A 26,765-nucleotide genomic window follows, 5' to 3' on the forward strand; every position below is an offset into this window, starting at 1 on the left:
AGCTTCCCTATATATCGGTCAAGCCAGCCTTTAGACCTGGGAGAGAAAAAAATCCTGGAGCCATGACTGGTAAACAGCTTTAGCATTTATCCTGTTTAGCATTGAGACTTTAGCTTTTACGTTCCTTAGCATAAAGACTTTAGTCTCAAAGCCTTAGCCGAAGACCACATTCTTTAATTGTGTTTATGGAAAAGATTGAACAAGATCATGCTAAATCCCTTGAAATCACACAGAAAATAGTAACAGTTAATATCAAAACAAGATTTATTGCTCAAAAACAGTTTACATGTTGCAACACAAAAGTATTTGTAAAAAAAAAAAAAAGATGTGAAAATTATGTACAATAATCGCAAAATGTTTCAACAAATATATTTCTATGGAATAGCCCTATTGGAGAAACGTTAACATGTTAGCGTTCAAAACAACATCAAAGAAGCTCTTTTTTTTTCCAACAATTTGCACTTTTTCCATCCTTGTAACAATCTTGGACTATCCCTGGTAGACCCAAAAATATATTTCACTCCATATACATATATAAACAAATGTAATACTGTGCAATCTGCAACTGCTAGCAGTTCCTCAGGAACAGCAAACTGTCGGTCTCGCATGTGTCATATGTGCTTGTATTTTACATTGTCCAAATGTACAATCATTATATGAGTGGCACCGTGTTTCTGTATACAAATGACCAATGTGTGTGTATTTATAGCCATGCAAATCTATGTCCTCTGGAATGTACAAAGCACACGCTATAATCTTGTAACGTTCCCTTGATAAATAGTATCTTACATTTTGGGAGCCAGCTTCCCAACAATTTTCAAAACAATGACTGTATAATCAACATTTTGGCCACTCACGCATCCATTTCGACACTTTAACAACATTAGGGATTTGTTTCCTTGAACCCGTTCATACCTTGTAGCAACCTTTAGACACGCCCACAATCTACAGTGTCTATGGCAGGGGCTGGGAACCTACCGCTTGTGAGCCATATAAATAGCCTGCGAGAGCATTTCATCCAGCCCGCCGTGTAATTCTAAAAACAAATCCTCAGCAGAACATCTAACCAACAAATGCTAATAATATATAACAATAAACATTTGTTTGATCCTGTTTTTTTCCATAAATTTAGTATGGCCCTCGGAGGACTATCTAAATGGGGTGAATAAGGTTCCCTACCCCTGATTTATGGTAACAAGGAAAAGAAGCCGAACTCCCTTCCGTTAGACACCTTTGGTACTCTTCTCCCAGACCTTCTTTCTGGACTGTGTGGGGAAGGTGTTACCACTTGCCAGGTATGGGCGTGCCGCATTCGTACCATCCCACGTAAGTCACGTGCGACTTGCCGCCAATCTCGCCGAAGCTAACCGGCTCTTGTCTCAGCGCCCTGAGGTAACCTGTAAAAAAAAAACAATCCCAGGTCCTGAGTTGTTGGTGGAAGTGATCATGTCATATAAATCTGTATACTGATCAGAAATAAATACCCGGCCTGGATGGTAACTGGTGAGGAAACAGCTGCGTTCCAGTCCGCCCGTCCAGGAACGAGTCCACAAACTGGCAGTGGTCCTCGCCATAACCTGACAAATCTCCGATGTTGTAGAACTTCCCTAAAGAGGCGGAAAAAGATGTACATTTGCGTTCTAAGTTATGATTTCACAAAACGTACGATCGAGGGACCGATATGGCTCGACTGGGCAGGACTAATGAAGTCAACAAAGTAAAAATGGATGCACACAACTAATTGGTGTTAAATCATTTGCAACTCATTTACAGCTTGCTGTAAGACTTGAGTTTGTTTGTATTTACCATTGAGCGAGTCACTCAGGTAGATTTTATATCGCAGAGAGTTGCACAGCTGGATGCCCACAAACTTTCGGTACCACGTCCTCTTCACGTATTGCTTCCCGTTGCATTCGGAGTAGGCGTCCGTCTTAAATGGGAATTGCGTCCAGATGGCATCTTTTCCTGTTTAAAATGATGTAAAAAAACAACAACAACAAATGTATTATGTATTTAAAAGAAAAAATGCAAGAATATAATAATATTACAATATTTACCTGATACGTTTTCACTCACTCGTGGGTCCGCTGCAGGTCGGAGAGAAATGAGAATCATCATTGTCATGTTTTCATGTGTTCATTATTATTATTATTTTTTTAAACACTTAACTCATTCACTCCCAGCCATTCACACTGAAGCAATCCTCTTCACTCCCGGCTGTTTTACTGGATTTTGACAGATTTTGCAAGGCCCACAGAATATCGTGTTCTATTGCTATAAAAACATGGAACCTACCAAAATAATTATTACAGTCTCTACTTTTATCAGGGGAAAAAAGTATATTTCTATCTGTTTCCGTTTTGCAGCAATTAGCATTAGAATATAGCTAAGTTTCATCATCATTCACAAATCTGTTTAGAACTGTGGGTAAATGAGCTTTTTTCCAACATGGTGTGCTGGTTGATCTTTTTTGCTACCATTTCTTTAACTGTTCTGTGCAGTTGAGAGGCTACATCAAATCGTTCTGTATTCTCTGGCATAAAAAAAAACATATACATAAGTCTTTGGGGCACTTAAAACATTTAAAATAGAACGTACATTTTTGGGAGCAAATGCGTTAAATGTTGCCCATCATCAAACAAATTTCATTATTAGTCAAAGACAACACAATTAAACACAAAAATGCCCTGTGTGGAAAAGTTGCCCCTAAACCTGAAACCTGGTTGGGCCACCCTGAGCAGCCACAACCGAAATTAAGTATTTTCTGTAACTGGCAATGAGCCTTTCAAACCTCAATGGAGATATTTTGGCCTATGATTCCTTGCAGAGTTGCTTTAACTCAGCAGCACTGGAGGGTTTTCATAAAGGCATTTCAATCAGATTCAAGTCTTGATTTCAATTAGGCCACTGCAAAACCTTTTTGTTTTGTATTTTTTTTCCAGCCGTTGAAGTTGCTTATGTATATTATGTATGGTAAGGAGCAGAAATCATGGTTTCATCAGTCACAACAAGTCATCCAGGTTCTGAAGTCATTAAGCAGCCCCAGACCATCACACTACCACCACCATTTTTGACTACTGCTATGATGTTCTTTTTCTGAAATGCGGTGTTACATTCACGCCAAATGTAATGCATACTAGGTGCCAAAAAAATTGCTTCTTAAAAGAATCGCGACTCTCATTTAGTACGATTCAAAATCGATTTTATTTAAATGATTTTATACTGTCCTGCCTTTGTCTGTGTGTGCCTTTATTTGGAGCGCTGTTCATGTTGTACCCGGTTGGGGCACTGAGGGGCAGTGTGGTTCCACGCCGTCTAATACACTGTTAAGTTGTAGCCACATTAGAGAGTAGAAGGAAAAAGTCCCGATCAAGTTATTGCAATAAAAGTTGTTTTTTTGCAGTGTGGAGCCGTTCTTTTAAGTGATAAAAGTGCCGCGAGTAGCACGCTAATTAACATTAGCGAGTCAGACTGGAGTAGATCATTACAATTCCTTGCACATCTATAGATTGAAGCAAAAATCATTGTCAATCAAATCATTTTGAATCAAAAGTCGTTCTAAACCGAAAATCGATTCTGAATCGAATCGCAAGCCCAAAAATCGGAATCGAATCGTGAGACATTCAAAGATTCCCACCCCTAATGCATACCCTCCAAAACGTTCAACTTTTGTTTTGTTAGTCCATAGAGTATTCTCCCAAAGGTCTTGGGAATCATTCTGATCTGTTTTGCAAAAGTAAGGTGAGCCTTTTTTGCTCTGCAGTGGTTTTCGACTTGAAACTCTACCATTGATGCCATTTTTACCCAATCTCTTTCTCGTTGTTCAGTCAGTTCTTGAGCAGTTCTGAATGAGTCTCTCTCTCTCTCTCTCTCTCTCTCTCTCTCTCTCTCTCTCTCTCTCTCTCTCTCTCTCTCTCTCTCTCTCTCTCATCTGTTCTTGGATTTCTTGGATCAAGGCATTTTGTTGCATCTTACTGAGATCTTTTAGAAGACGTTCATTTTGTTAGATAGGTTCTGTTTAGGCAATTTCTTGATTGAAAACGGGTCTGGAGGCAATCCGGCTTTGGTGGGGTCAGAAAATGAAAATGAAATGAAAACATTTAATTAAATTCCTGATTTAATAGGGAGGCAAGTATTTTTTCACACAGGGTCAGGTAGCTTTGAATAGTGTTTTGGTTGGTTCTACCACCATAATTGTTATGGCTATTCATAGTAGTCTCTCTCTCTCTCTCTCTCTCTCTCTCTCTCTCTCTCTCTCTCTCTCTCTCAAAATCGCTTATGGGATTTCTAGGCTGTCTTCCTATGTATGGTATTAAGTGAAACTTGCCTGACTCTGTGTTAAATGACACAGGCTCGCTGGACGGTCCCGTTCCCATCTCGTTCTTTGGTGTCACTTTGAACTCATAACTGAAACAAGACAGAAACAATCAATCCAGGGGATAAAGCGAAAATCAGGCCCATTTTTTCCATCGAAATTCCCCCTCCAAGCCTGAAATTGTCGCAGTTTCAGAGCCAACGTGAGTCGCGGTGACTCACTCACTGTAGTCAAACAGCTGATGGTTATTCCACGTGCTGAAGCTTAAGATATCTTGGCAAAAAGCGGCCCAGGGGATGCTTCTGGTGAACTCTTAAAACTCCAGATGCAAAATGAAAAACCCTCCACCCAATCCACCCTTTCTGGTTTTTGTTTCTCCTTGGATATTTTTGCGTACAGTAAGAACAAAAAAATGGTACAAATGGATTGATCTCTTTTCTTTATTGGCTCTCATTCCTTATAAACTAAGTCGTTTTCTTGCGTACGAGTACATTCAACTTGTGTGGTGAGAAGCGGTTATGCTTGTTTATCTGCATTGGCAGCTCTGACACATACTTCACTTGAGATAAAACTGCTGGAAAACGTGAGCTGCAATCCATCACCGTGATGGATGAATGGGAGATTTTAGAAAAACAACGGGATTGATAACTAGCAAAACACAGTAATTAAACTTGTAAACCTCTTTTGAAATGGCATGTGTGTTAATCCCAAGAAAACACTGCTCTCAGATACTTATAAATTCCCTCATTTTCCAACAGTCATGCAACTGTAACTTGAAAAGCAACCACAAAAAAAAAACGCTCATGACACGCTACGGCGCTAACATCGCACGAATGACACGCAAATCACGTGATGCTAGCTAGCACATTGTTGCTGTTTGTCGGCAACTTTGAAGTATTTTTCTTATAGCTCCTTTGGTCTCTCTGACGTAAAACTAGCCAACCTCATATTTACATACTCCTTTCATAGTTCAGTCAGAAGCTAGGCTACATTTCGTGATACTTGGTAAAGCTAATGCTAATTGCCTGTCATTTGACGAATTACATGAGTTTTAAAATCAAAATGAGCTTTTGGCGGTCACCGACCTGCTTTCTGGTTTTAGATTCTCCACTGCCGCGTGTGTCTGGTTTGTTGTCGTCAATATGGACACTTCCTCTCCATTGGGTCCTTTAGCTGTTGATACGACTTCATACTCTGATAAAGAGAAGAATTTCAATTTTTTTTCCAAAAATCGAATGAATGGTAAACATGACAAAATAAATACACATCTCCAAAGAAAAACAATCTGTCATCAAGTGCTATGTGAAATATTCTTTTGCGATACCTCTGGTTTCGTTATCGGATTTCTGCCAGTCGAGGATGACGAAAGACGGACACCCTTCGACTGTGACCACCGTGAGGTTGGAAGGCGGGATTCTGGGGGCAGCCGTCACGTTCTGATCGCTGCCGTCCTCCTCGTCTGGGAAGTAAGTCAGCGAGGATGTGATCGAACACGGCTCGTCTGGCTTCTTATCAGTCTTGTAGATGACGTGAGGCGCTGTGGACATGAACAGTCAGAACTCATTAATGACTCATTTGTGGTTATAAATTGCCTTCCCTCGTCCGAATTATTTGGTTTGGTTCATACATTTGGTCATTTTCCCACTGCTTTGGTTTCTTTTCACACAATAAATAATCCAAATCTGCCTCAGGGATGGAGATGGCTTGTTTTCTAAACCAAGCAATTATTTTAAACCGTTTCGGTGGTTGATGGTTAGTTTCTATCAGTTGAATGTTGGCTTGTATCTTTGCAGCATTGTAGCATGTAGCATTGACAATTTGTTGACGACTGACGATTGGTTTGCATCTATGTTTGGTTAGTTTGTATCAGCTTACTATCAGTTTAGGGGTTGTTTCTTTCATTTTGGAGTTTGTTTGTATTGGTTGACCAGTGACCACTGACCAGTTGGTTTGTACCGGGTAATTGCTGTTTGGTTAATCGGTTGAACAGTTTTTTTTTTTTATTGTTTGGCTAATTGGTTGGTAAGTTAGTTTCTACTATTTGACAGTTTGTTTGTAACAGCTTGACTGGTTGGTTTGTCTTTGTTTTCATTGGTTGATGGGTAATTTTTAATGGTTGTTGGCTCGTTTGTTTGTATCGGCCAGCTGATTTGTTTCTATGGTTTGTAGCATTTGATCGGTTGGTTGGTAGTGGTTGACTGTTGTTTGGTTTATATTGCTTGCTGCTTCAAGTTTGGTTTGTGTAGTTGGCTGATCCCTATTGGATGATGGTTTGTATCAGCCAATGGTTGGTATGTATCAGTTGTCAGTTAGTTGACGATTGCTTTGTACTAGTTAACCAGCTGTATCAGTCCACACCAGAGTTCAATAATGTTTTTGTTTTTTTCTGACCAAACACATAATGGGGGGAAACTAAGTACGATTAAAACGAGCCAAAGAGATAATATGAAAGATTCATAGAAATGTCGTACTCTTACCCACATAGCGCTTCTTGCCCATAATGTCCAAATCGGATGCAGGCAGGGGCCTGAATATGGAGGAATTTTCATTCATGTCAAAGCGGCTGCCTGTAAAAAAAAAAAAGAAGCAGACAGTTACTTTGGTGTGCCAGCATTCCCTGGCAGGACGCTCTGTCAGCATTTTTCATAGTTCTGGACCAGGTCAACATCCAGTCTGCCCAACACCTGCTTGAGTGTTCACAACGACTCGGGGAGAGAAAAAAAAATCACACATGTTCTCTTATTTCCTTCTCAGATTACAACCTCCTGATCCATGGATGCATTGCTCCATATGGAATACATCATAAATGTACACACCTGTACAAGATAGTGAAATCCAGAGGATCTTAAACGTTTATAGTCAAATTCAAGAAAGTTCACGATTCATTTTCAAGCTTTTCCAGCAAGTTACTGCTTTGATCAATTGCATGCTAGGACAAATATCCGATGATTCAAAAGAAATCAGGTAAGATATCTTATATTGATCTCCAGAGGGCAATTTAGAGCACTTTATGACCTTAATAGTCACTCTTTAGCCACAAAACAAAATTGTGTTGGAAAAATGCTCATTTTGTTTTCAGATAATAGAGGAACAATCCTTACCTAATCTAAAAATGTATATGTTGCTATTAGCATTCAGTCATACTGTCTTTATTTTTTGCAAGCAATTTTCTAGAATTTTGAGAAACTATGGTGAACAATAATTCATGGTTTTAACTTGTCAAAGCGACATCAGAGGTATAAAACTACAGTACAACCATATGTAACTTAGGTAACATTTCAAAGATCGTATTTGATTCTAAAACCGCATGGCATTCGTAGGTTGCCAACCCCCAGTTTAGATCGTACAGGCGTACATAATGTGTATACCATACAAGGTAAAAGAAAAATGTTTAGTTCCCTACTGTTTAATAACGGGGCCGTGGTGGTTGTCTGCTGTCGGCGCTCATGCTTAGGCTTGGACGTGACCAGAGGAAAAGGCTTCAAGATGGACTCCTTGTCGCCTTGTTTGAGGTCCATGGGTTTATCTGAGGCAAGAGAGGAGGAAGGGGGGGGGGGGGGGGTCAGTTCATCATGTGAGTCACGCACAGTTGTGTTCCATCTGCATTGGTCGTCCTTGCAGGGCAGCTCTGTGTCATTTTTTTTCACATCAGAAATGACACGCTGAGTTTTTTTTGTTGTTGTTTCAGGTGAAAATGTCAGTGACGACAGCACGGGGTGCTTCGATTGTGACCCACGCTTGCACCATTGTGTCTTACGTCAATGTAGAACAACAACAAATATACTGCAATGCGATTACGCAGATAGGGCTCATTATTTTTGTATTATGGGATGTATTGGCCTTTTCACTGGAAGCTCGTTGTTTGTGTTGTGGTCACTTTTAACTCGTTCAAGCTTGACAGCTGAAATTAATTGTGGTGAGCAGAAGGCAAGAATGCAAAAGTCAAGCATTGCACTGTGACTATTTACATGTGGAGTGGAATTTATCCAAGTTTGACAGCTCAACAACAGGAATTACTGCATGCAAGGACATTGCATTGGGAAGTCTCGTCAATCCTCTTTTGAAGTCGTGCAATTCAAACAATCATTTTGCCCACTGAAGTCGGGAATTTTTTTTTATATTTTGGCATTTTATTCAATACATTAACATGCCACATGGCTGCTCAGTTTAGAGGCTAATCGAACGATTAACACTGCACATTTATTCAATCGCATTCATTACATAGCTGTAACTTTGTCAAATTTTCAGGTACGACCATGTATTGTATATCATTTTAAAGGGAATTAAGTGCAGAATTCGAACATATGAATATTTAAAATTTTATTTTTGGGCACATGAGGACCCTTTTGCCAGGTCACATTTATATATATATATATATATAATATAATATAATAAATATATATATATATATATATATATATATATACACAAAATGGTGTTTTATGCACGAACATTTTAAAAACTGGAACAGAAAGCCAAAGGACAATCAAGTTAAGGAAGCAATTTGAGAAGCCAGCATATGTGGGATTGCGTCGACTGGCGGGATTTCAACAGCCTTTGTAATTGTTTCTCTCACCATGGTCATTAGGCATCCCCACCAGGTTGGGTCTCTTGTTGACGGGAACAGGTGGACGCAGAACTACAGGGATTAAATTGTAAACATTACATATGTTACAAAGTTACAATGGCAAAGTCATACAGAGCAACAGGTGGTCGGCACTCTAGGAGAAGGGATTGACAACTGGAAATAAAATGGTGGTAACAAGCTCACATTTATGGATAGATGGGTAGTAGCAGTAGAAGCTGTCAACAAAAATGAATTCATACACAAAAGCAACAATAAAAGCTAGGGATGGGCATCATAATCGATTAATTGAGTGTTAATTAATCACCTCTTGAGAAAGGTAACACGAATGGCTACCACCAGCAGAGGTGCTGGTTGATTCAGCCAGTTTGCAATCTGAAGAACGACATGACGTTGCCTTTCATTTGCATTTTTTGGGGTGGCAATTAATCGATTATATGAGTGTTAATGTCATCAAATGCTCATCCCCGATCATAGCACACACATCCAAGCCAGGCAGTTTGCAAATGCTGCCACAGTCTACGACAAATAAAAACAGCAATCAGACCTAAAAATTGTTTTCATAATCTGAGCAAAGCAAAGCCAAGTACGACTTTGCTTTTAAAAAGTGACTCATTTTAAAAAGGCATCTTTGAATTGATGCTTATTTTCCACAGATATCTACAAGCTTCAAAAATCCTCGCCAATGACTTTCAGCCTGTAATGGAAACATCTTAGCAACAAACTCAGATTTATTTTTATGATGCGTTAAAGCACATCGCACTAAATCACTTAAGAGGCGACACTGCGGCCTGAGGGAGTCTTTAAGACTTTTCCTTAATTGGAGTTGCTCGGCTACAATACATTTCACATTGCACTCCGGTCATTTTTCATTCTCTTATCACAGAGATTAATCCAAGGCTTATCCTCGCAACATTATGCAATTGTTAATGATCTAAAGCAGCTTCGAAACATTTATTTTTGGGATCGTTTCCTTCCCTGCAATCAATGACCTCGGACCTAAACTCCCTGAATAAATCGGCATGAGAAACCGCTGATGACTCTTACTGATGAGCCCCGAGATTAACCGTCGTATGACAGACAGCTAATGGCAAACATGCGCCGATATGTATCAAATACTGTATGTCCATGTTGTAATCAATCATATGTGATTATGTGAGGCTGGCAATCACAAAAAAACATGATGTCATGCTTAATTGGTTGAAGGTTAGCGGTGCAGTGATGTATAGCACGTGTTATCAACCCAACATATGCCTTGTATCATTGCCATTTTGTACAGCAGCAATTACATAACTGCTGTCCCTTGGATGCAGCAAAGAGTGGAAGAATGGAAATGTTGGGAACATCGATAAGAGTTCAACTAACAATAATTTATATAGGTTTTGTTGTTGGGTATTTGCCACACATGAGTTGAAATCAATGGTTGCAATACCCATCCTGGGAAGTCTTCAAAGCCCTCTAAAATCATCCACATTTACAGAGACAACACGCCGGCCATGACTGAAGCAAATGAGAAGTGAGGGAGGCGTCATCTTTAATATTTGCGGTCCAGACGTGGTTTGCATTCTCCTCCTACGTTTGACTGATTTTAATTAGCAGAGACAGGCCCGGCAAAAGTGAAGCAATGTGATGGGCCGAAGAACAGTTGTGGAGGTGGCAGCGGGCTGAAATGTGCTCACCTTGTAGGAGCTATCATTATGCTCGACATTAATCTAACTAAGGATGGGCATTTGAAGCAATATCTTTTGTCAATCATCAGGAATTTAAAGAAACATGAAATTCCTTCAGATTTTGATGTTTTTTAAGCAACCTGTTCAGGCAGCAAACTCACCCATCATCATCAATAGCTGTCTTTAGATTGCAGGTAGAATTCACCTTGAGGTGATTCAGGTCAGTCGCAGAGTCTTCAGTAAACCATCAATTAAATGTGCATATTTATGCAAACTTTAGTCAAGGTTCGGACCAAGGACCTCTTAAGGTTCTGCTGCCCCCTATTCCACCGTGTTGCTGATCTGAACTACAGATGGATCCTATTCCAAATGATCGACAAAGATATTTATCTTCAATTTTTGATTTAAGCCCATCCCTAGCCGAAACCGTGAACTGATTCAACAAATAGCCGCAAAAGGTCTGACAAGCAAGTTGAAGCATTAGTGGACTGTGACAGAAAGTGCATGATGATGATGATTGATTATTATGATGTGCACACACTGGGACATACTGTAACAGTGCCTCATGGGTTAGTGCGTGTGGAACGCTGAAAGGAGATTTTTCTTGTCAGTCTTTACCAGGTCTCTCTTTGGGCCATGCTCCAGCTTTAGGGAGAGCATTGCTCTTATGATGCGCTGTTGGAGGGAGAAGAAGGTCGGTTATGAAGTGTTCGGTGTCACTGGATTTGGCAAGTGTCCAGTCAGGGGAAACAAAGCTGAAGATGTGAGCTTTTGACCGAGTTCTTAGAGATGAGCTGGATTTAAAACTGGAGCTGGCATGACTTTATGACATCAATCTTATGTTTTGGCCTTCCTCACTCTCCATTGTCTACGTCTTTTGAGGTATCTGTGGGTATGTTTAGGAAAGGATGATACAAAGAGAGGAAAAAGACTGGCGAAACTGCCTGCGCCGTGCTTGGTTTGGCATGCAAGGTGTAAAATGTTGCGTGTCCTTGCCAGCGCTGTCGCTAGACATCCCACATGGCCCAGCAAAGAGGGACTGTAAATCATATTAACGACACCAAGGCTCAAGCCACAAATGCAGCCCATGGCAGAGGTGTGAAGTACACCGCACGAGAGCGTACATGTGGTCGAGCACGAGGAGTTTCGGGACTGCCCAGGAAGACTCAAGAAAGTGAGAAAGGCACAAGCTTTTCAACCTATTCTGTGCTAAACCAGGAGCCAGCTGCAGTCACCTGTAAATGCAGAACTGCGGATAAAGATAGGAAGTTTGATAATAAGAGGAGATTAGAAGTCGAGGAAGAGAGTTCTCCATTACCCCCAGAGGTCCTGGAGCTGTGGGAGGAGGTGGAGAATGATCTGACACCATTGCGAGGGAAGTGAGGAGGAGGCCGGATGCGTGGAAAGGTCGTGTTTCTTCCTGCCGGAATAGCTGAGGAGCTAGCGGGGGAGCGAGGAGCCTCGGCTCTCCGGTTCGCGGTACCTAGATAATAAGAGAGGCATTCGGGAAGGTTAGTGATCATCCACCTACCTAGACGGGACAAATGACAGTGCACATTTGTGAAAAGAATGTAGACGAGAGACCAAAGAATGAAATGACAGACACGAATGGCACACTGCGCTGTTTGTGAGTGGGTGGGGGGTTAGGAGGGTCTGCTGGGCCGCGATTGACAGCACACATGGTGACAGGGACGATGACGTGGGTGTGAAGATGGAGATGGAGATGGGGAAGCAGTGATATCATCCAGTGGTTTGAGTTGCAACTGGCCGTCATACAGTTTGGACGAAAAGCGGTGAGGGTAATGCGACCAACTTTGTGGTGTTTACCAAGATTGTAACTATCAGGCTTCTCTGATGCCGGGGCTGGGATTGGCAGAGGCTTTCCCTTCTCCGGTGGACTAGGAGCTGCATAGGAGAAAACTCATGTATATTCTAAAGGCCATTTCTTGTAATTGTGACATTGAACATGATTTGTCTTAACATATGAGGTGTGAAAAGTTTACCAGTGGGAACTGCCTGCAATGGCGGGACCTCAATAGGATCAGAGTGAGTCCTGCCCCGAGGCTGAATCTCAATTCCAGGCTGTGGTTCTGCTTGGGATTTTGTTGCAGGAGTTACTGTGGTTTGGGATTCAGGTTGGGGCAGATTTTGTGCAATTGATGGGAATTCGGAAGCCGGTTTCCTTTTCGGTTGTGTGTCTGATAAAGGATGAGACTGGGGCTGTGTCTGGGTCTTATCGAAAGGATGTGGTTGGTTACTATGTCTGGTGATGAGTTGTTTTTGAGATTTGGCTGGTTGACCTGGCTGTGTTTTTGGCTGGGAGTGTGTTTCTGGCCGGACCGTTGTCTTCACCGGGGGTTGTGTCATGGGGATTAAAGGACTAGTTGTTGGTTTGGATGTTGATTGAACCTTAAACTGTTTTTTCGTGCTAGGCCAAGTCTCTAATGAGGTTTTTTGTTGAGTGAAGGGTTGGAATGTCTGAAAATGGATAATTGATTCAGATTGTGTGCTGATTTGTTGCTCAGTTGAAGATTGGGATGGTTGTTTAGGTAGAATGTGATGCATTGTTGTAATTTGTTGCCTCTGAGTTAGATGTTGCTTTGTTGGTTGAGATGTTTTTGGATGTGCCTCAAATGCAGTTGTCAAATGGGTTGGATGTATGAGCTGGGTTACTGGATGATGTCGTGGTTCAGGTTGACTTGTGGTTTGAGGCTGCGATAGGGGTGGTGGCTTTGTCTGAGTTTTTGATTTTGTCTGCGTCTTGGGTGTTGATCTGGTTTCTGACTGGGGTCGTGTTTGAGGTGTAGATTGTGATGTTTGATGATAATGTGTTGGAATTGGGTCATGTGTTGTGGTGTGTAGCGCCAGATCTCGATATGGTTCATGTTGGGGTACAGACTGGAATCCTAATTGATGTTGATTAGAGTGGGGTTTTGGTTGAGAACCTGTTTGGGGTTGTTGTGGTCTGGGCTTGGATTGTCTTGGTGGTTGGTGGAGATTTAAAGGATATGGGGCATTACTTTGGGATTGTCCACCATTTTGCTTGGGGGATGGTACAGAAACTGTTGGAGCTGAAATCTGAAGTGGAAGTTGGATATTAGGAACTATTTCCTCGTGGAAATGAGGAATGACAGATTTGGAGAGGCCTCCTCCTGGGTGGCGAGTGAAAGAGAGAAAATATTTCCTGTAAAATACTGTTTGATTCAAATGACAAACATAAGCAACAATTGAGCTTTCTACAGGAAACCAGCAGAGGTGCAAGCCTGAAAACTTACGTTATGATGCTTGAGCCTAGTGTTAAGTTACACATTATATTTGACCTGACTCAAGTTTCAATGACTCATTCAGCCTCAAAACTATCCAGTTTCCCTAACCTGGATTTATATGGTATGAATCCAAAGGCCGTCTCACACACACTACGATAGAAGGTTTTATTAGGTAGTGATTGATTGCTTGCCTTATGGGCATTAAAAACTGGTTCGACCGCCATTGAAAGGGAATCCGATACAAAGTCCAAAAACAACACAGGCAAAGCCGATACAATGAAATTCTGACTAGAATAATATATGGTCCAAAATTTATGACAGTCCCATTGTTTAAATCATTTCTCAAATTGAATTGTTGTTAACAGTCGGGTTTCAATTGGGTTAGCCAAACAAATGGATACAAATAAATTTTAAACACAACAAGGCCCTAAAATCCATCATTAAAATAGCTTCAAGAGCTGTGTTGTGCCAAGCTTACCTACTTTAGCCTTGTGAAACAGCTGACATCACACATTTAGTGTGGGCTAGCTCAGCATGCAACAATTCATAATCAACACTGTCTACCTCTCACTTAAAATAGGTCCAGTGTTTAAGATCTTAACAAACTTGAATCACTATTTACCAATTGGCTGTTTGGTAGACACGGGTGCCGCAGGTCCAGGGGTAGACAGAGGTTCCTGTTTAGTAGTTGGGGTGGGAGCTGACAAATATAGTACACATTAGATCATGTGAAAGAGGTGTAGAAATAGAAAGTAGACTAAATGTTGCATCGGTCTAAGTGATAGTGAGGCAAAGTTTCTTCTGACTATCGTGGAATTCCTGAGTTCATGCTCAGAAAAAGAATTACCAAGAGTTGTCTTTGGGGTTATGTGGCGGGAGAGTGGGAGTCTGCCCTGCGTTCTATTGTGAAGAACTAACAAAAGGGTAAAGGAAGACAGGTTAGATTCAAAGTCAACACGAAGTTTACATCCCAGTCCTGCAAAAGAAATTGGAAAGTCAAAACATTTGTTCAGTGCAAGTACACTTTGACAGTTTTCCCAAAGGATTGATCACAGTTTACCAGTTCACAGTAATGCTTTCTTCTTTCTTTATTGATACAGTATCAAGCCAAAAGCACTTACATGCCAATGTTCCTCAGGCCTTAGAGACAATATGCCATTTTTTCAGGCACTGTAAAACATGATTCAGTTCTTCTGGAAATAAACTTAGTTTGAGGTGGTCTGGGTTCAGCAGAGGCCCTGTATACTATTACCTTTTACAACATTTCTTTGGGAATAGCTAATATGCTAATGTACTTCCAAGATGCGATTACCTAAATCGTGAAAACTGGATATAGAGAAATGTGATTTATTTTCTTTCAAGAGTAATTAACGTATCTGTATTACAGTATTTCTTAGAAATGCAGCAATAATGTTTGTGCCAAAAATATGATCTAGAGTTGTTACATTTCAAATCATATTCATTTTGTCTTCAAGGCTCTCGCAAATATCTGCGAAATGGTGCGCGTTGTGAGTGAACCGAGCACATCCTGGTGGAGAACGTTTAAGTACTCACTCTGTGAATGCGTCATAACATGCTGCTCAGCATCACGTCATGTTAATCAGTGATTGGAGTGAATGATATTGTTAATCCGATAGTATCACATCGTAATTGGAATTTATTCTATTTATTGCATCACAATTAGCTTTACGTGTTTCGTGAATGTATCATTGCATTGTATCAAGACAATGCATTGGCCTGAGTGATTCACATCCCTTTTATTTGCTATTTTACTGAGATTTGTACGAGTCTTGTACAAAAACTGCTTTCTGGTGACTGCAATCTGTAATAAATCAAAGTTTGAATAGAATTGTATCAGTCTGCAAAGTTTTTTTTTTCCAGTGTTTAGACTCAAAGTTCAAAGCAGAACAGGGAAAATATATTTGTATATACATATCACAAATACATTCATTGTGCATCTTCTATTGCAGTAATCGGGTTTTTACCAACAAATGGAGTCTCTGATTAACTTACCATGGCGAGGAGCAAAGGGGAAGTGAGGACTTTGTGATTTCTAGAGGGTCAAAAACAAAAGGAAGAATTGGTCAATAAATAGTCGCAATGATCACAACAAATAAATTGATCACTACTGCAGCATTTGGTTGTTTTTAGTATCTCCTTCTGGCTTTAATAAATAAAGCGGAATAAACGGAGAGGCTAGCACACTACAGACGGACTTGGCTTGTTGCACCCTGGCTGTACTCACACCGTTTCCATTTGGCAGCTGGAAGGGAAATTAATGAGGCAAACAACCCTGAGAATAGCATACACATACAAAAAATGTACAACATGCTCTCCAGGGTGTATTAATTCTTCCGAACGCACGCCCTGTTCCTGAATATGTTTATTATGAGCCGAGCTGTTTGTTCTCATTAGCTTCAACAACTTTCTCAGTTTATGCAGCAAGCAATGCAAAGCTTCATGCAATAAATAATGTAGTTATGGCAATAAGTTAGAACTCTTAGTTTATCCTGTTTTTAAAAGACAAAGGTACGTACCACAGGACTGATGGGACGTTTGATGATTTTCCTGATGACTTTCTCTGAAAACACACAATAAATAAGTAGCTACTCTGAGAGAAAACTGAAAAACGTGTTGGTTATCTCAGAAAATACTAAACTTTAATCAATATTGTGTGTGATGGAGGTGGTCCGCTGTGATCGAATCTACCTTGAACATTTCCTGAGCTGATGTTGTGGATGACGGGCTTGCTCCAAGATCCCGTCTTGTCCTTGGAGCTGGGCTGGACGCCGAACTCGTAAACGACGTTGGGCTTGAGATGGTCAATGACCGTGTCGCTCGTCGGGCAGGTCTGGTAGTTCCACTTCCTGTTTCTCTCCCGATAACGAACTGTGTAGTGTCTGTGCAAAAGACAAAACCAACAAAATATATGAAGTAGCTATAGATTCACTGAAAGACGTTTTGGTAACATTTTATTATCAGTTTTCCTGGCATTTTTTTGGTATAAACACTGAAGACGTTTGAAAACTTTTTTTATTAATCCTGGCCAGAGTTTTTTTTCTCCACAAGCTTAATTATCTTTTTAGGCCAAAATCTGGTGTAATGTGTGTAAGCATACCCGTCCTCGAGACAGTCGTTCATGATATTCCCGTCGTAGGGGGTCTTCAGTAGGGTCCCCCAGGAGAGCAAAACTGATGTGGGCGTCACCGATCCAATAACCAGGTGGAGCGGCTTCTCCAATTCCACTTTGCCTGCGGATGAATGGTTATTCACATACCGTATGGGTGTGTCACTTTTAACGGCTTTTATATAAAGTCATACCTGTGCAGTGCTTTTTGACATCATTGGTTGGGATAGGCTGGACAGCGATAAGATACTTTGGCTCGGCGTCTGACGACACAACATTTAGAAATGATTATAGCCTTGTAGCTTCAAAAGACATGCAACTTCTTGCTTGCTGGTCATTGGCCACCCTCACCAAACTCAGTCTCGTAAGGTTTCCCGTTCTCCGGTAGGGGAATGAACTGTTTGGAAAACATGCTGCTGCCGTAGCCCAGGATGTAGCCTTCCAGCTTGGTGTCGGTGTTGGGACGTACAAACTTCATCACAATGGTGTCACCTGTGGCGTTGATGCGGACCTTCATGTTCTGGCGTCGGACTGATGGGACAGGAGAGGATGCCGTTATTATTGGTGAAATATCTTTCTTTGTCAGTAATAATTCTAGATTTAGAGGAATTTCCTATACTGGTAGGCATGTCTAATATGAGTAGATCCTAGTGTTGTGGTTCTTGAGATCGGTCACTTTTTAAGGGTCTTGGTCTCGTCTCGGAATCAAAGACATTTTTCCTCTGCCTTGGACAGGGCAAACTTGAGATTTTTGCTCAAGAACAGACCATTGCTAATATGATCAGAAGTCAAATGAATTTGCTTAGATTTGAGATTTGTTTCTCTGCAATGTTGTAAAATATGTTTTTGTTGTAAATGTAATAAAAAAAAAGATCTGCAGTCTTGGTCTTGTCTCAGTCTTGACCTCCATAAGTCTTGGTTTTGGTCTCTGTCTCAATACTCTCTCGTCTTGACAATATATGTGTCTGAGTGCGGTCTTGACTACAAAACTAGTAGACCCACAAAAAAGTCTAAAATGCCACCGCCTCAAAACATACAGGGGTATGCCAGTTTGGTTTGAAGCCGCTGTTCTTGGGTCATTTTGGCCATTGCCAGTGGTTTTTCAAAAATGAACTCATACAAGGCATTTTGTCCAATTGCTACCAAATTAAAACCATATATGATAGATAGAAAAGTGTCAATTTTGTCATTGCAAGAGGTCAACAAAGTTTGATGACTCCCCTGCCCCATATGGCATAAGACTTAAAAAATCAGTTCCATGAGGTCTTGTTGACTGTCCCATTCTACTCTGTGCATCCCAAATTTTCCAAGTCCAACTTCAAAAACCTATGGGTGGAAAAACAAGGTCAAAACTGTGATTGAAAATCGATTACACTCAAATGATTTAACCAATCTTATTTCTCTTGTGGGACTCACTTATGTTCACACTTGACTCGATCTCAGGGGCAGAAATGAGTAAATTTATGGGCGACATTAATGATTGGAAGTCATGCTGCTCGGTTGAGTGAATCTGGGTCAAAACTGATGACTGTCAGTTGGCGCATAGATAAACAATAAATCAGAACACCCGGGCATACTTGCGTTATAAATTACCAGACGTGACAAAAGAATGACTGGCAAGTTGATCAAATTAAGTGTGTTTTTGTGGGATTGTTGGTCCGCTTTCCCTCATCTTCTTCAAATCAACATTGACAACACAGCAATTAGTGGATTTGTATGGTTTAAAAAAAGAGCAATGGAGTGACAGATGAGCCTGTAAGGGATTTAACCTCCATCCTTTGTAGTTAAGCCTATAAACAATAAACTTTCCAAAGCACATGTATTTGGCTTCAATCTCGGCACCAAATGAAATAGTGGAACTTTGCATGCCGAATAACACTAGCAGTTGCCAGACACCAACGCAGACACTTGCAAAGGGGGAAGCCCTGGATTTGAAAAATACCCTCTTAGCTTTTCCAGCTTTGTGTTCTCGATGAAAACCTCAATCTTCTCCCACCAATATTCCCCACTAAAGCACAAGTGAGATTGGCTCAGTGAGTAGGAAACTTCTGGCAGTGTGTTTTTAAAATCAAGTACAAGCAAAGACTGGCTCGGACCCACAACCCTTCCACACTCTGACCATTTGGCCTGTAAACTACTTAAAAACTGTTTAGCTTTATCAATATTTCCCAAGTACAGTGATTAGATTTAGATGATTTGACAGGCCACAGGCCTGATCACCAATCCATCACTCAGCTACACTACTCACATTGTTGCCATTTGCATGGGACTCTTGAGGCTCTCTGAACCCCCTACTGGCTGTAACCCAAATTGCTCTGAGATATAATTTTACTGCTTTCCGCACAATATGACTTGCCAAGTTTTCAGACTAAACAGTATTACATTTCAGAATTTCAAACAAATTCTAATAGTGTTAGCTTTAATATATGACTGCCTAAGTAGGAGGCCAGTTTATCAAAATTATATCTGTCTTGGTAAAACATTTTCAGCTGCTACATTCTAGATTTACTCAGGAAACATCTGTAGGCCTATGTAGTAAAACAAACAAACATAAAAAACAAAAAAACGCGGGTGTACCAAAGAGAATAAAATAAAAATGATTATACTATGGGGTAAAAGTGATGGAATAATCTGAATAAATGTTAAAAAGCATTATATGTAATTTTGCACTATAATGTTTTAATTTTAAGAGTAAAAAAGTAATAACACAGTGATCACTTTTTTAGTATAATATTAGAATATTATAAAATTATATATTGTTAAATTATAATATTTTGTTTGTAAACTGTAACCTAAATTGTAAAACAGTCCAAAAAAAAGTTTAGATTTTACAAGAAGTTGTAACATTGCAAGAAAAAAAAGTAGCAGTTTTATGTGGGGAAAAAAAATTATATTGAGAAGATAAAATTGTGATTTACCACAATTAAGTCATAATTTTGCAAGTTTAAGTCATAATATACTGAGGAAAAGCTGCTAATTTGCACCCCCCAAAACCTGACAGTTTAAAATTACAAGAATGAAGCAGTGCTTTAATGAAAATTAAGTCTTAATATTGCATGAGACATTTTTTTTAAGAAATTAAAGTCACAATCTAGGGAGAGAAAAGTTACTGTAGCTCATAATATGACAACACTTAAAATAAAAGCTTAAAAATAAGAACTGCAGCCGGTTCTAGTCTGACTGTTGAGCGCTTGTCGGAATTTTGAGTTGATACAATTGTGTCTTTCTTTTCAGAATACTACAATTTTATTTCTGAAAAGATTTGGCTGTATTCCATGTGATTTTACTTTTTTTCAACGAGGCCCCAATGTCTTCATTAAGGCCCAATGACATCTAGCTTGCGTGCTCATTTGCGACAGTGTCTGCTGACCTACTTTTCTTTATCTTGCCAAATCAAATGACACAATGATTATCTCCAGATTATCACAGATGGACATTTAGGGCACTCATTCTAACAAAAACAAACATGGTTGAGTCCCTTTCGTTTAAAATATTATGACTCCAGCAGTCTGGCTCTGAATGTTAGACCAGTTAATTCCTACTAACTGCATGTGCAATCCCTTCAAAATGCAATGAAGTCACCAATCAGCACGTGGCATTACCCAATAAATAAAGACCCAGAATCTGATAAACATTGAATAATTGTCCTCTCTATCTTATGTTTTGGTGAATAAGCAGAGGAGGTCATGCAGTTGGCTTGAAAAGCAGCAACACCCTCAAACTGGAGAGTGGAGCTTGGCTCCAAAGAGGACGTTATCGCCTGGTGATGCATGATCCTCCGGGAAAGGGAGTCGCATAATAATGGGGAAGAAAGCACACTCGCATCAGCTTTGACCACAAATGTCCGCGATGCCTTGAAGCCTCAACGCACCAAAAGTTGTCACCAAATTGTGTTCAAAACATCCTTGACTGTGACTTCATCAGCTTGGGCTTTGTTTTGATGGACAATAGTACCAAATACTTTTGTACTTCCAAAGTTTCTACTTTAAATTTACTCTGTCCCACTTTGTTGTTTTATTCACTTGTTAACTTGATAGGAATCTTGGTAGGATACAGTGTCTGGTAAAAAAACAAACAAACAAAAACATTAATCTTGTCTTCAAATCTATACAGTTCTTTAGTTTTTCTTTTTGAAGTGTTAACCAGCTATTTATAATTGAGTAATTAGTTGGTACTTTTTTACAAATATTTAGCATCAAACTTATTCAATAACATAAAAAATGAATGTATGTTTGACAAGAAGGATCACCACATAAAGATTCAGAGTGTTGTGCTAGCTTTTCACGCTAGTCACCGGTTAGCTACAGCTGCTGTTTGTCACTTGTGATCAAAAAGTTATACAGTACAGTGGCGGTTAATGTTAAAGAGTGACGTTAAGAGGGTGTTTATGGAGTTTTCTTGTTTTAAACAGGATGGTTAATCTCCTTTTCTTCTAAATAAGAATGGTAAAATTGTAGCTAAGCCTGCCCAGTTAATGTTTTGTTAATGTTTAAAGATGGCGATAATTTGGACTCTGGAAGCAATTATTCCAGAAATAATCAATCTCTATCGATGGTTGCTTTGTAGTCATACTTTGAGATACTATTGTAATCCTTAAACTCTTGTCAATGTCTATTTACTCTCCTTGTATTACCAAACCACCAATTAGCATCAGTGAATTTATATCGCTTTAAATGCTCTCAGTATAAATTCTTCCCCACTGATTTTGAGAGCTATAAATATGAGACATGGAGAGCCATAACACGAATTGTGTTCTAGAACAAAAAGTGTCTTTGTTGGAGTCAATGTGGTTGTTTTAGTGGGTCAAACAACACATCTGCTCTCATCCCGCAAACTAAATGAGGGTGTATAAACTTTATACACGTGCGGTATACTGTCCAACAAACTATATCCCCTCACATGCGCGATCGTTTAAATCAATTAAACTGAGTGAAGTCCCACCCCATGCAACACACACACACACACACTTTGCCACACACAAAAGAGGTGATGTCAAGCTGGAGTCCTCGAAGATGGGAGGTAGATAGAAGAGCCGAAACAGATGTTTAATGGCTTACTCCATTTAGGGCAATGGAGTGTGAAAAACTTGTCATGTCTTGTGCCAGCCGCGGCACAGACAGTTGAAAAAAAAATTAGATAGCGAGAAGGCAATGACAGCTCCAGTGACCTATATTAGGTAAAATGGGACTGAGGGAATATCGGCTATAAATCAGTGGGAGTCTATTGTGGAACAATCCCTGATCCAGCGGGAGAAAGTCATGCCAGGGATCACACTCGGCAAATTTTCCTTGGCAGCCTCCGTGCTGTTTTCACACTACAAATGGCTTTGGGTATATTTTTAATGGAGCCACAGCTGCTTTCTCTCCCCCCTTGCGGCGTCGCTCCATCCCATCCTTCTTCTCCCATCCTTTATGTGGAAGTGGCCATCTTTCCATCATCTTGACATCCCGGGATTCCAAGTTCATCCGGTAACCCTTCCTCTCTGCTGTCTTTATATTTCCAACGCCATTATTTATCCGCGCTTCATCTGCGGTTTTGTTCTGGTTGCCTTAATGTTCTCTCCAAGACATTTATTGTCCAAATGTGGGTCAGTCGTAGATAACTTTTTGTTGTGACAGCGAACAGGGTGATGTCACCATTGTTTTCTAGATACCGTTTTTTTTTTTTGCTTGTTTGGTTTCTCGTCATTTGGTTTTAGTTTTTGGGTTCCTTGGAATTTGGAAGCAAGATTCGACTATACAATGAACTAGTGCTCATCATAGGGTATATGTTCTAACCAACCTACTATATATGAACATCTGTGAGAATTTTTTAAAATATTTTTTTATTTTAATTGACCCCTCCCACACACTGAAACACGCCTCTTTTAATCACATTGAAATCTTATTTGAACACACACAAAAATTGGAAGCGTAAAATATTGTATATAGGAAATACTGTATGTATTGTAGCATCATGTATGTTAGATATGTGTCTTTAAGAGGCGGGGCCTGGTGCAGTAGCATGTGATTTTAGCGAATCTGCATGTGAGTTTCCGGGCATGGGCTGTGGTCGACAGCGGCTCCTGCTTGAGAGTGTGTTTGTTTTGTTTATTGTGTGTTTTAATGGTCTCCAGGCTGAAAAGTGCATAGACGATTGCGGCTCTCCTTTCCCGCATTCAAGTGGCATTACTGTACGGAAGAGAACTGTCAAAACCCATGTAAAAAAAAAACTCCCGATAAACCACAGATTTATGCAATATGGCGAGGATTTCCAAAACACACAGATAAATAACTTCCACAAAAAAGCGTGAACGATAATTCCCATTTTACAGCATGCCCATATTTGGACAAAATGCATCTTTCAAGTTTACAAACGAAAGCCCTGACTTTGCTCTTTTTAAAAAGGCGGAGGAGAAGGACTCAAGCAACGGAGAAAAACTAATGGCTCGGCGGGAACTCGGATCATTTAGTCATGCCATTACTTGTAAATAAGCCCGCCAAAATAACACTAAATCACTTTGCCAGCTACTTTCCAATTGGAGGCACTTGTTTAATGTCACGAAGCTGCTGCTCTCGAATAGACCATTTTCAATTTTGAGGTCATGACAACACTCAGTTTGTGGTCCCCGTCTCACCACATATACAATAAATGTGCTTGATGACGACATGATGCGCCCTGCTAAATGCAGTGTGAAAAGGGCTTTATAGTAGTAGGTTTGATCATTGTTTTCAATTTTCACCAAATTTCAAATCGGGTACTGTTCCTATCGGCAAACCATGTGCGCTGACACTGTCAGGAGCTTGAAGTGGGTGCATGGCTTAATAATTTTGAGAAAGGCTGTTGTTAATGTAGCATTCCCAAATTGTGTTGGGCCCTCAAGAGTATGTGTGTATTACCTAAAAAAGCTTGGGAAATCAGGGTGTTAGATTAAAAGTGTGATGGCGGCCAGGTAAAAAAGTTCAAGGATTAAACATGAAGACTTGGCTAAAATGCGCTTCAACAGACGTTGAAGGGGGTGCATACTTAAAAAGTTGGCAAAGGCCGTTGTTTTCACAAGTGGCCCTCATCTGGTCAATGGACCAACGTTCGTTCAAGGCATGACTTGACAATTCTGACCTTTCTATCTTGAAGGACCACTTTGTAAGATTCAACCAATGAGGAGTTCACGGTACATATTTTTTGACTGAGCTTAGAATAATAACTTCAAATCATTGCTTTAAATAAAATAAACACTCCATTACATAATGTGTTTGACTCTCAAATCAGGTGCTTGAGCCAAGAAACAGTAAAAGGAAAAAAAAATCCTGCTTTTTCCCACAGAGAAGAAATAGAAAAACAAGCACAAAGCTGCACACCGTGACTTGTTGGCAAGCCAACTAGTGCCAGCAAGCGTTAACCAAGTCGAGGCTGCTGGCGAGCTGCTCACCTCACATCACTTTTACAACCATCAAAGTCTTTAAAGCAACAAATACAGCGCGACTTGTGAATGCATCGGAGAAAAAGCAGATCCGGAGTGCGTCTCTGCAACGTGAGACAGGAAAATATTCTGTTTACAAAAGTTGCCAATCAGCGACTCAATTATCTAATCTACTGAGACTGTGTTATGGCTTCTTTCTTCTTTCCTGTCGGAAAGAGAGAGAACGCTCTCAGGTTTTCTTCAAACTCCCGAAAGGGAGGTAAAATGTATGTAACATTTGTCAACTATAAAAAAAAAAAACCTGTAGTGATAATCTCCCATCTGTGCTGCTGGAACTACTGCGGATGTTTAGTGTGTGGTCTTTATGCTTAGTTAGGCACAATACATGACTGCGCAGTTGCAATGTTTGCGGGTGCTTTGATTAAAATCTAACTCGTGTAACTCACATTTTAATTGCCACACCAGAAAGACATCACCCTCCTGCTGTAATACTTGATCTTGTAAGCTTGTCTTGCAAGATTAACCTTTGAACTCCCTGACCCGAGGACGCCTCCAAGAAAAACCCGCGACGGACCAGCTGTGGTCCAGAATAAATTAAAAAAAATATATATATATATATTTGTTTTTAAACTTGATGTGAGTCTGACCGGTGAGAACCAGACTTCTTATGTCACATGCACTCTAGAGGCAGGTGGCTCAAAATAACCCAATTTGGGTCAAAAAGGGACCCACTCACTACTTTAACAACCTAAAACGTTGGGCTTAATTGGCCCAAGTAGTGGGTTGATCCCTTTTCCCACACAAATTGGGGAAACAAACATCCCACCCCCAACCCCCCATATAAAACAAACTATTTTATTGGGTTGTTTGGTGAAAAATAACCCCCCAAAAATGGGTTTAGTTGGGTCCTAGTTAGGGTTATTACAGTTTTGGAATTTTTCATTTTATTTTTTATTTTATTTTGAGTTTTGTTTTTTAAATTTAGTTAGTTTTTATTAGTTAAAGTTATTTCAGAAATGCTTAATTTTAGTTGAGTTTTAGTTAGTTGCAGTATTAGTTTTAGTTTTTTTTTGTTTTTTGTATTACTTGTGCGCAATATTTAAAAAGCACCAGGGAAGCAATGTCATCTGAAGGTGCTTTTCCATTGGCTGCTGCTAGATGACGTCACTTTTGTGTGACACACTATCAAATGTCCTTATTCCGGTTAATATCAAAAGAAATCATCCCCAATTGTTGGCATTAAGTTGATTACCAAAGACTAAAACAAAGGACATTTTTGCTATAATTAGTTAGTTTTAGACAGTTTTGTAAATATAAAATGTAGTTTCAGTTAGTTTTTGTTTTTTTAAAAGCATTTTCGTTTTTATTTTATTTTGTTAACGAAATTGTTTTTTGGATTTTTGTTTTAGTTTTGTCATTAGTTTTAGTTTTGTCATTAGTTTTAGTTAACTAAAATAACCTTGGTCCTAAATAACCCAATTTGGGTCAAAAAGGGACTGTGTCAATTTGACACAGCTTTTTGGAATGTTTTGTACAAAATCACCCAATTTGTTGGGTTGTTTTGTACAAAACGACATATTTTGGGGTTTATTTTGTATAAATCAACCCCATTTATTAGACGGTTTTGTCCAAAAACAACCCAGAAAGTTGGGTTAAATTGGCCCAAGTATTGTGTATTCTCAAAAAAAAAAAAATGTTGGGTTAAAAATAACCCAATATCAAAAGGACAACCACCCAACTTTTTGGTATATTTGCTTAACACAAAACAAACCCCCCAAATTGGACTGTTTTATGTTATTCATTTGACCCGAATTGGGTTATCTTTGACCCAAGTGCAGAAACACATTTAATAGCAGGTGTACTCTCCAACTCCAAACCACCAGGAATGCACTGTGCGAAGACACCCACCAATAGATGACGACCAAGCCTTTAATCAGAGAACCATTCATTTATTCTCGAACCCTTATCCCTTTCAGGCGCACACGTAAGCTGAACCCTATCCCAGCATGGACTCCAACCAGGTCGGCAATTAATCATAATCACATGTTTGCTAAGTGGACACATAAGATAACGTAGGCATGTCCTACCTCTGCTCCTGCGTGGCGTGGAGGGACCAGACAAAACTATCCCAGCGATGAGGACCACCAGGAAGAGGACCAGAAAGCCGGACGAGCGCTGCTGCATCCTTGTCATGACTGCGGCGCCCTGTGCTGCGGAATCTTGGGACGAACGGACCAACGCTGGCGTCCCAAAGTTCAGAGGAGGCTCTCAAGTCACGTGAGGTAGCAGGTTTCTTGCTTGGATTGTCTCTGGAAGAGGTTGGATGACTTTCTCTGAGCTGTGCAGCACACTTGACTGCAGGTTCGGATGCTGCTGCACCTTCTATACCTCCCTGATGGAGGG

At 40.1% G+C, this 26,765-nt stretch overlaps 1 protein-coding gene across 7 annotated transcripts; it reads right to left on the bottom strand.

Annotated features, from left to right (window-relative positions):
• Nucleotides 1-246: 246 nt before the first annotated feature.
• Nucleotides 247-26,765, bottom strand: abi3bpa (ABI family, member 3 (NESH) binding protein a). 7 transcript variants are annotated; one of them, XM_086091738.1, is made up of 23 exons: nt 26,450-26,765; nt 17,315-17,494; nt 17,158-17,226; nt 16,955-17,087; nt 16,546-16,736; nt 16,374-16,417; nt 15,850-15,889; nt 14,684-14,749; nt 14,459-14,536; nt 12,574-13,719; nt 12,398-12,475; nt 11,889-12,053; nt 11,189-11,245; nt 8,892-8,954; nt 7,719-7,841; nt 6,793-6,882; nt 5,640-5,852; nt 5,401-5,509; nt 4,328-4,407; nt 2,058-2,087; nt 1,807-1,965; nt 1,485-1,607; nt 247-1,397 (listed from the first exon to the last, which is right to left on the bottom strand). In XM_086091738.1, exons 1-23 carry the CDS (start codon nt 26,553-26,555, stop codon nt 1,282-1,284), a joined length of 3,459 nt encoding a protein of 1,152 aa, XP_085947864.1. In that variant the 5' UTR covers nt 26,556-26,765; the 3' UTR covers nt 247-1,281. The 7 variants fall into 7 exon arrangements, with proteins under 7 accessions (XP_085947864.1, XP_085947863.1, XP_085947865.1 ...); XM_086091737.1 differs by having other exon boundaries at nt 12,574-13,722; nt 26,450-26,764; XM_086091739.1 differs by lacking the exon at nt 11,189-11,245 and having other exon boundaries at nt 12,574-13,722; nt 26,450-26,764.

This window comes from Leptonotus elevatus, chromosome 12, assembly GCF_054856555.1.
Source record: "Leptonotus elevatus isolate MCC_2025b chromosome 12, RoL_Lele_1.0, whole genome shotgun sequence".
Lineage (NCBI taxonomy): Eukaryota > Metazoa > Chordata > Actinopteri > Syngnathiformes > Syngnathidae > Leptonotus > Leptonotus elevatus.

Excerpts from the sequence above, each read along its gene's own strand:
- abi3bpa (XM_086091737.1), bottom strand. The coding sequence starts at position 26,555 with ATGACAAGGATGCAGCAGCGCTCGTCCGGCTTTCTGGTCCTCTTCCTG. Across the intron at positions 16,418-16,545 it reads CAGCTCAGGAAATGTTCAAG|AGAAAGTCATCAGGAAAATC; the intron begins GTAGATTCGATC and ends GTGTGTTTTCAG. Across the intron at positions 7,842-8,891 it reads GGGGATGCCTAATGACCATG|ATAAACCCATGGACCTCAAA; the intron begins GTGAGAGAAACA and ends CTCTTGCCTCAG.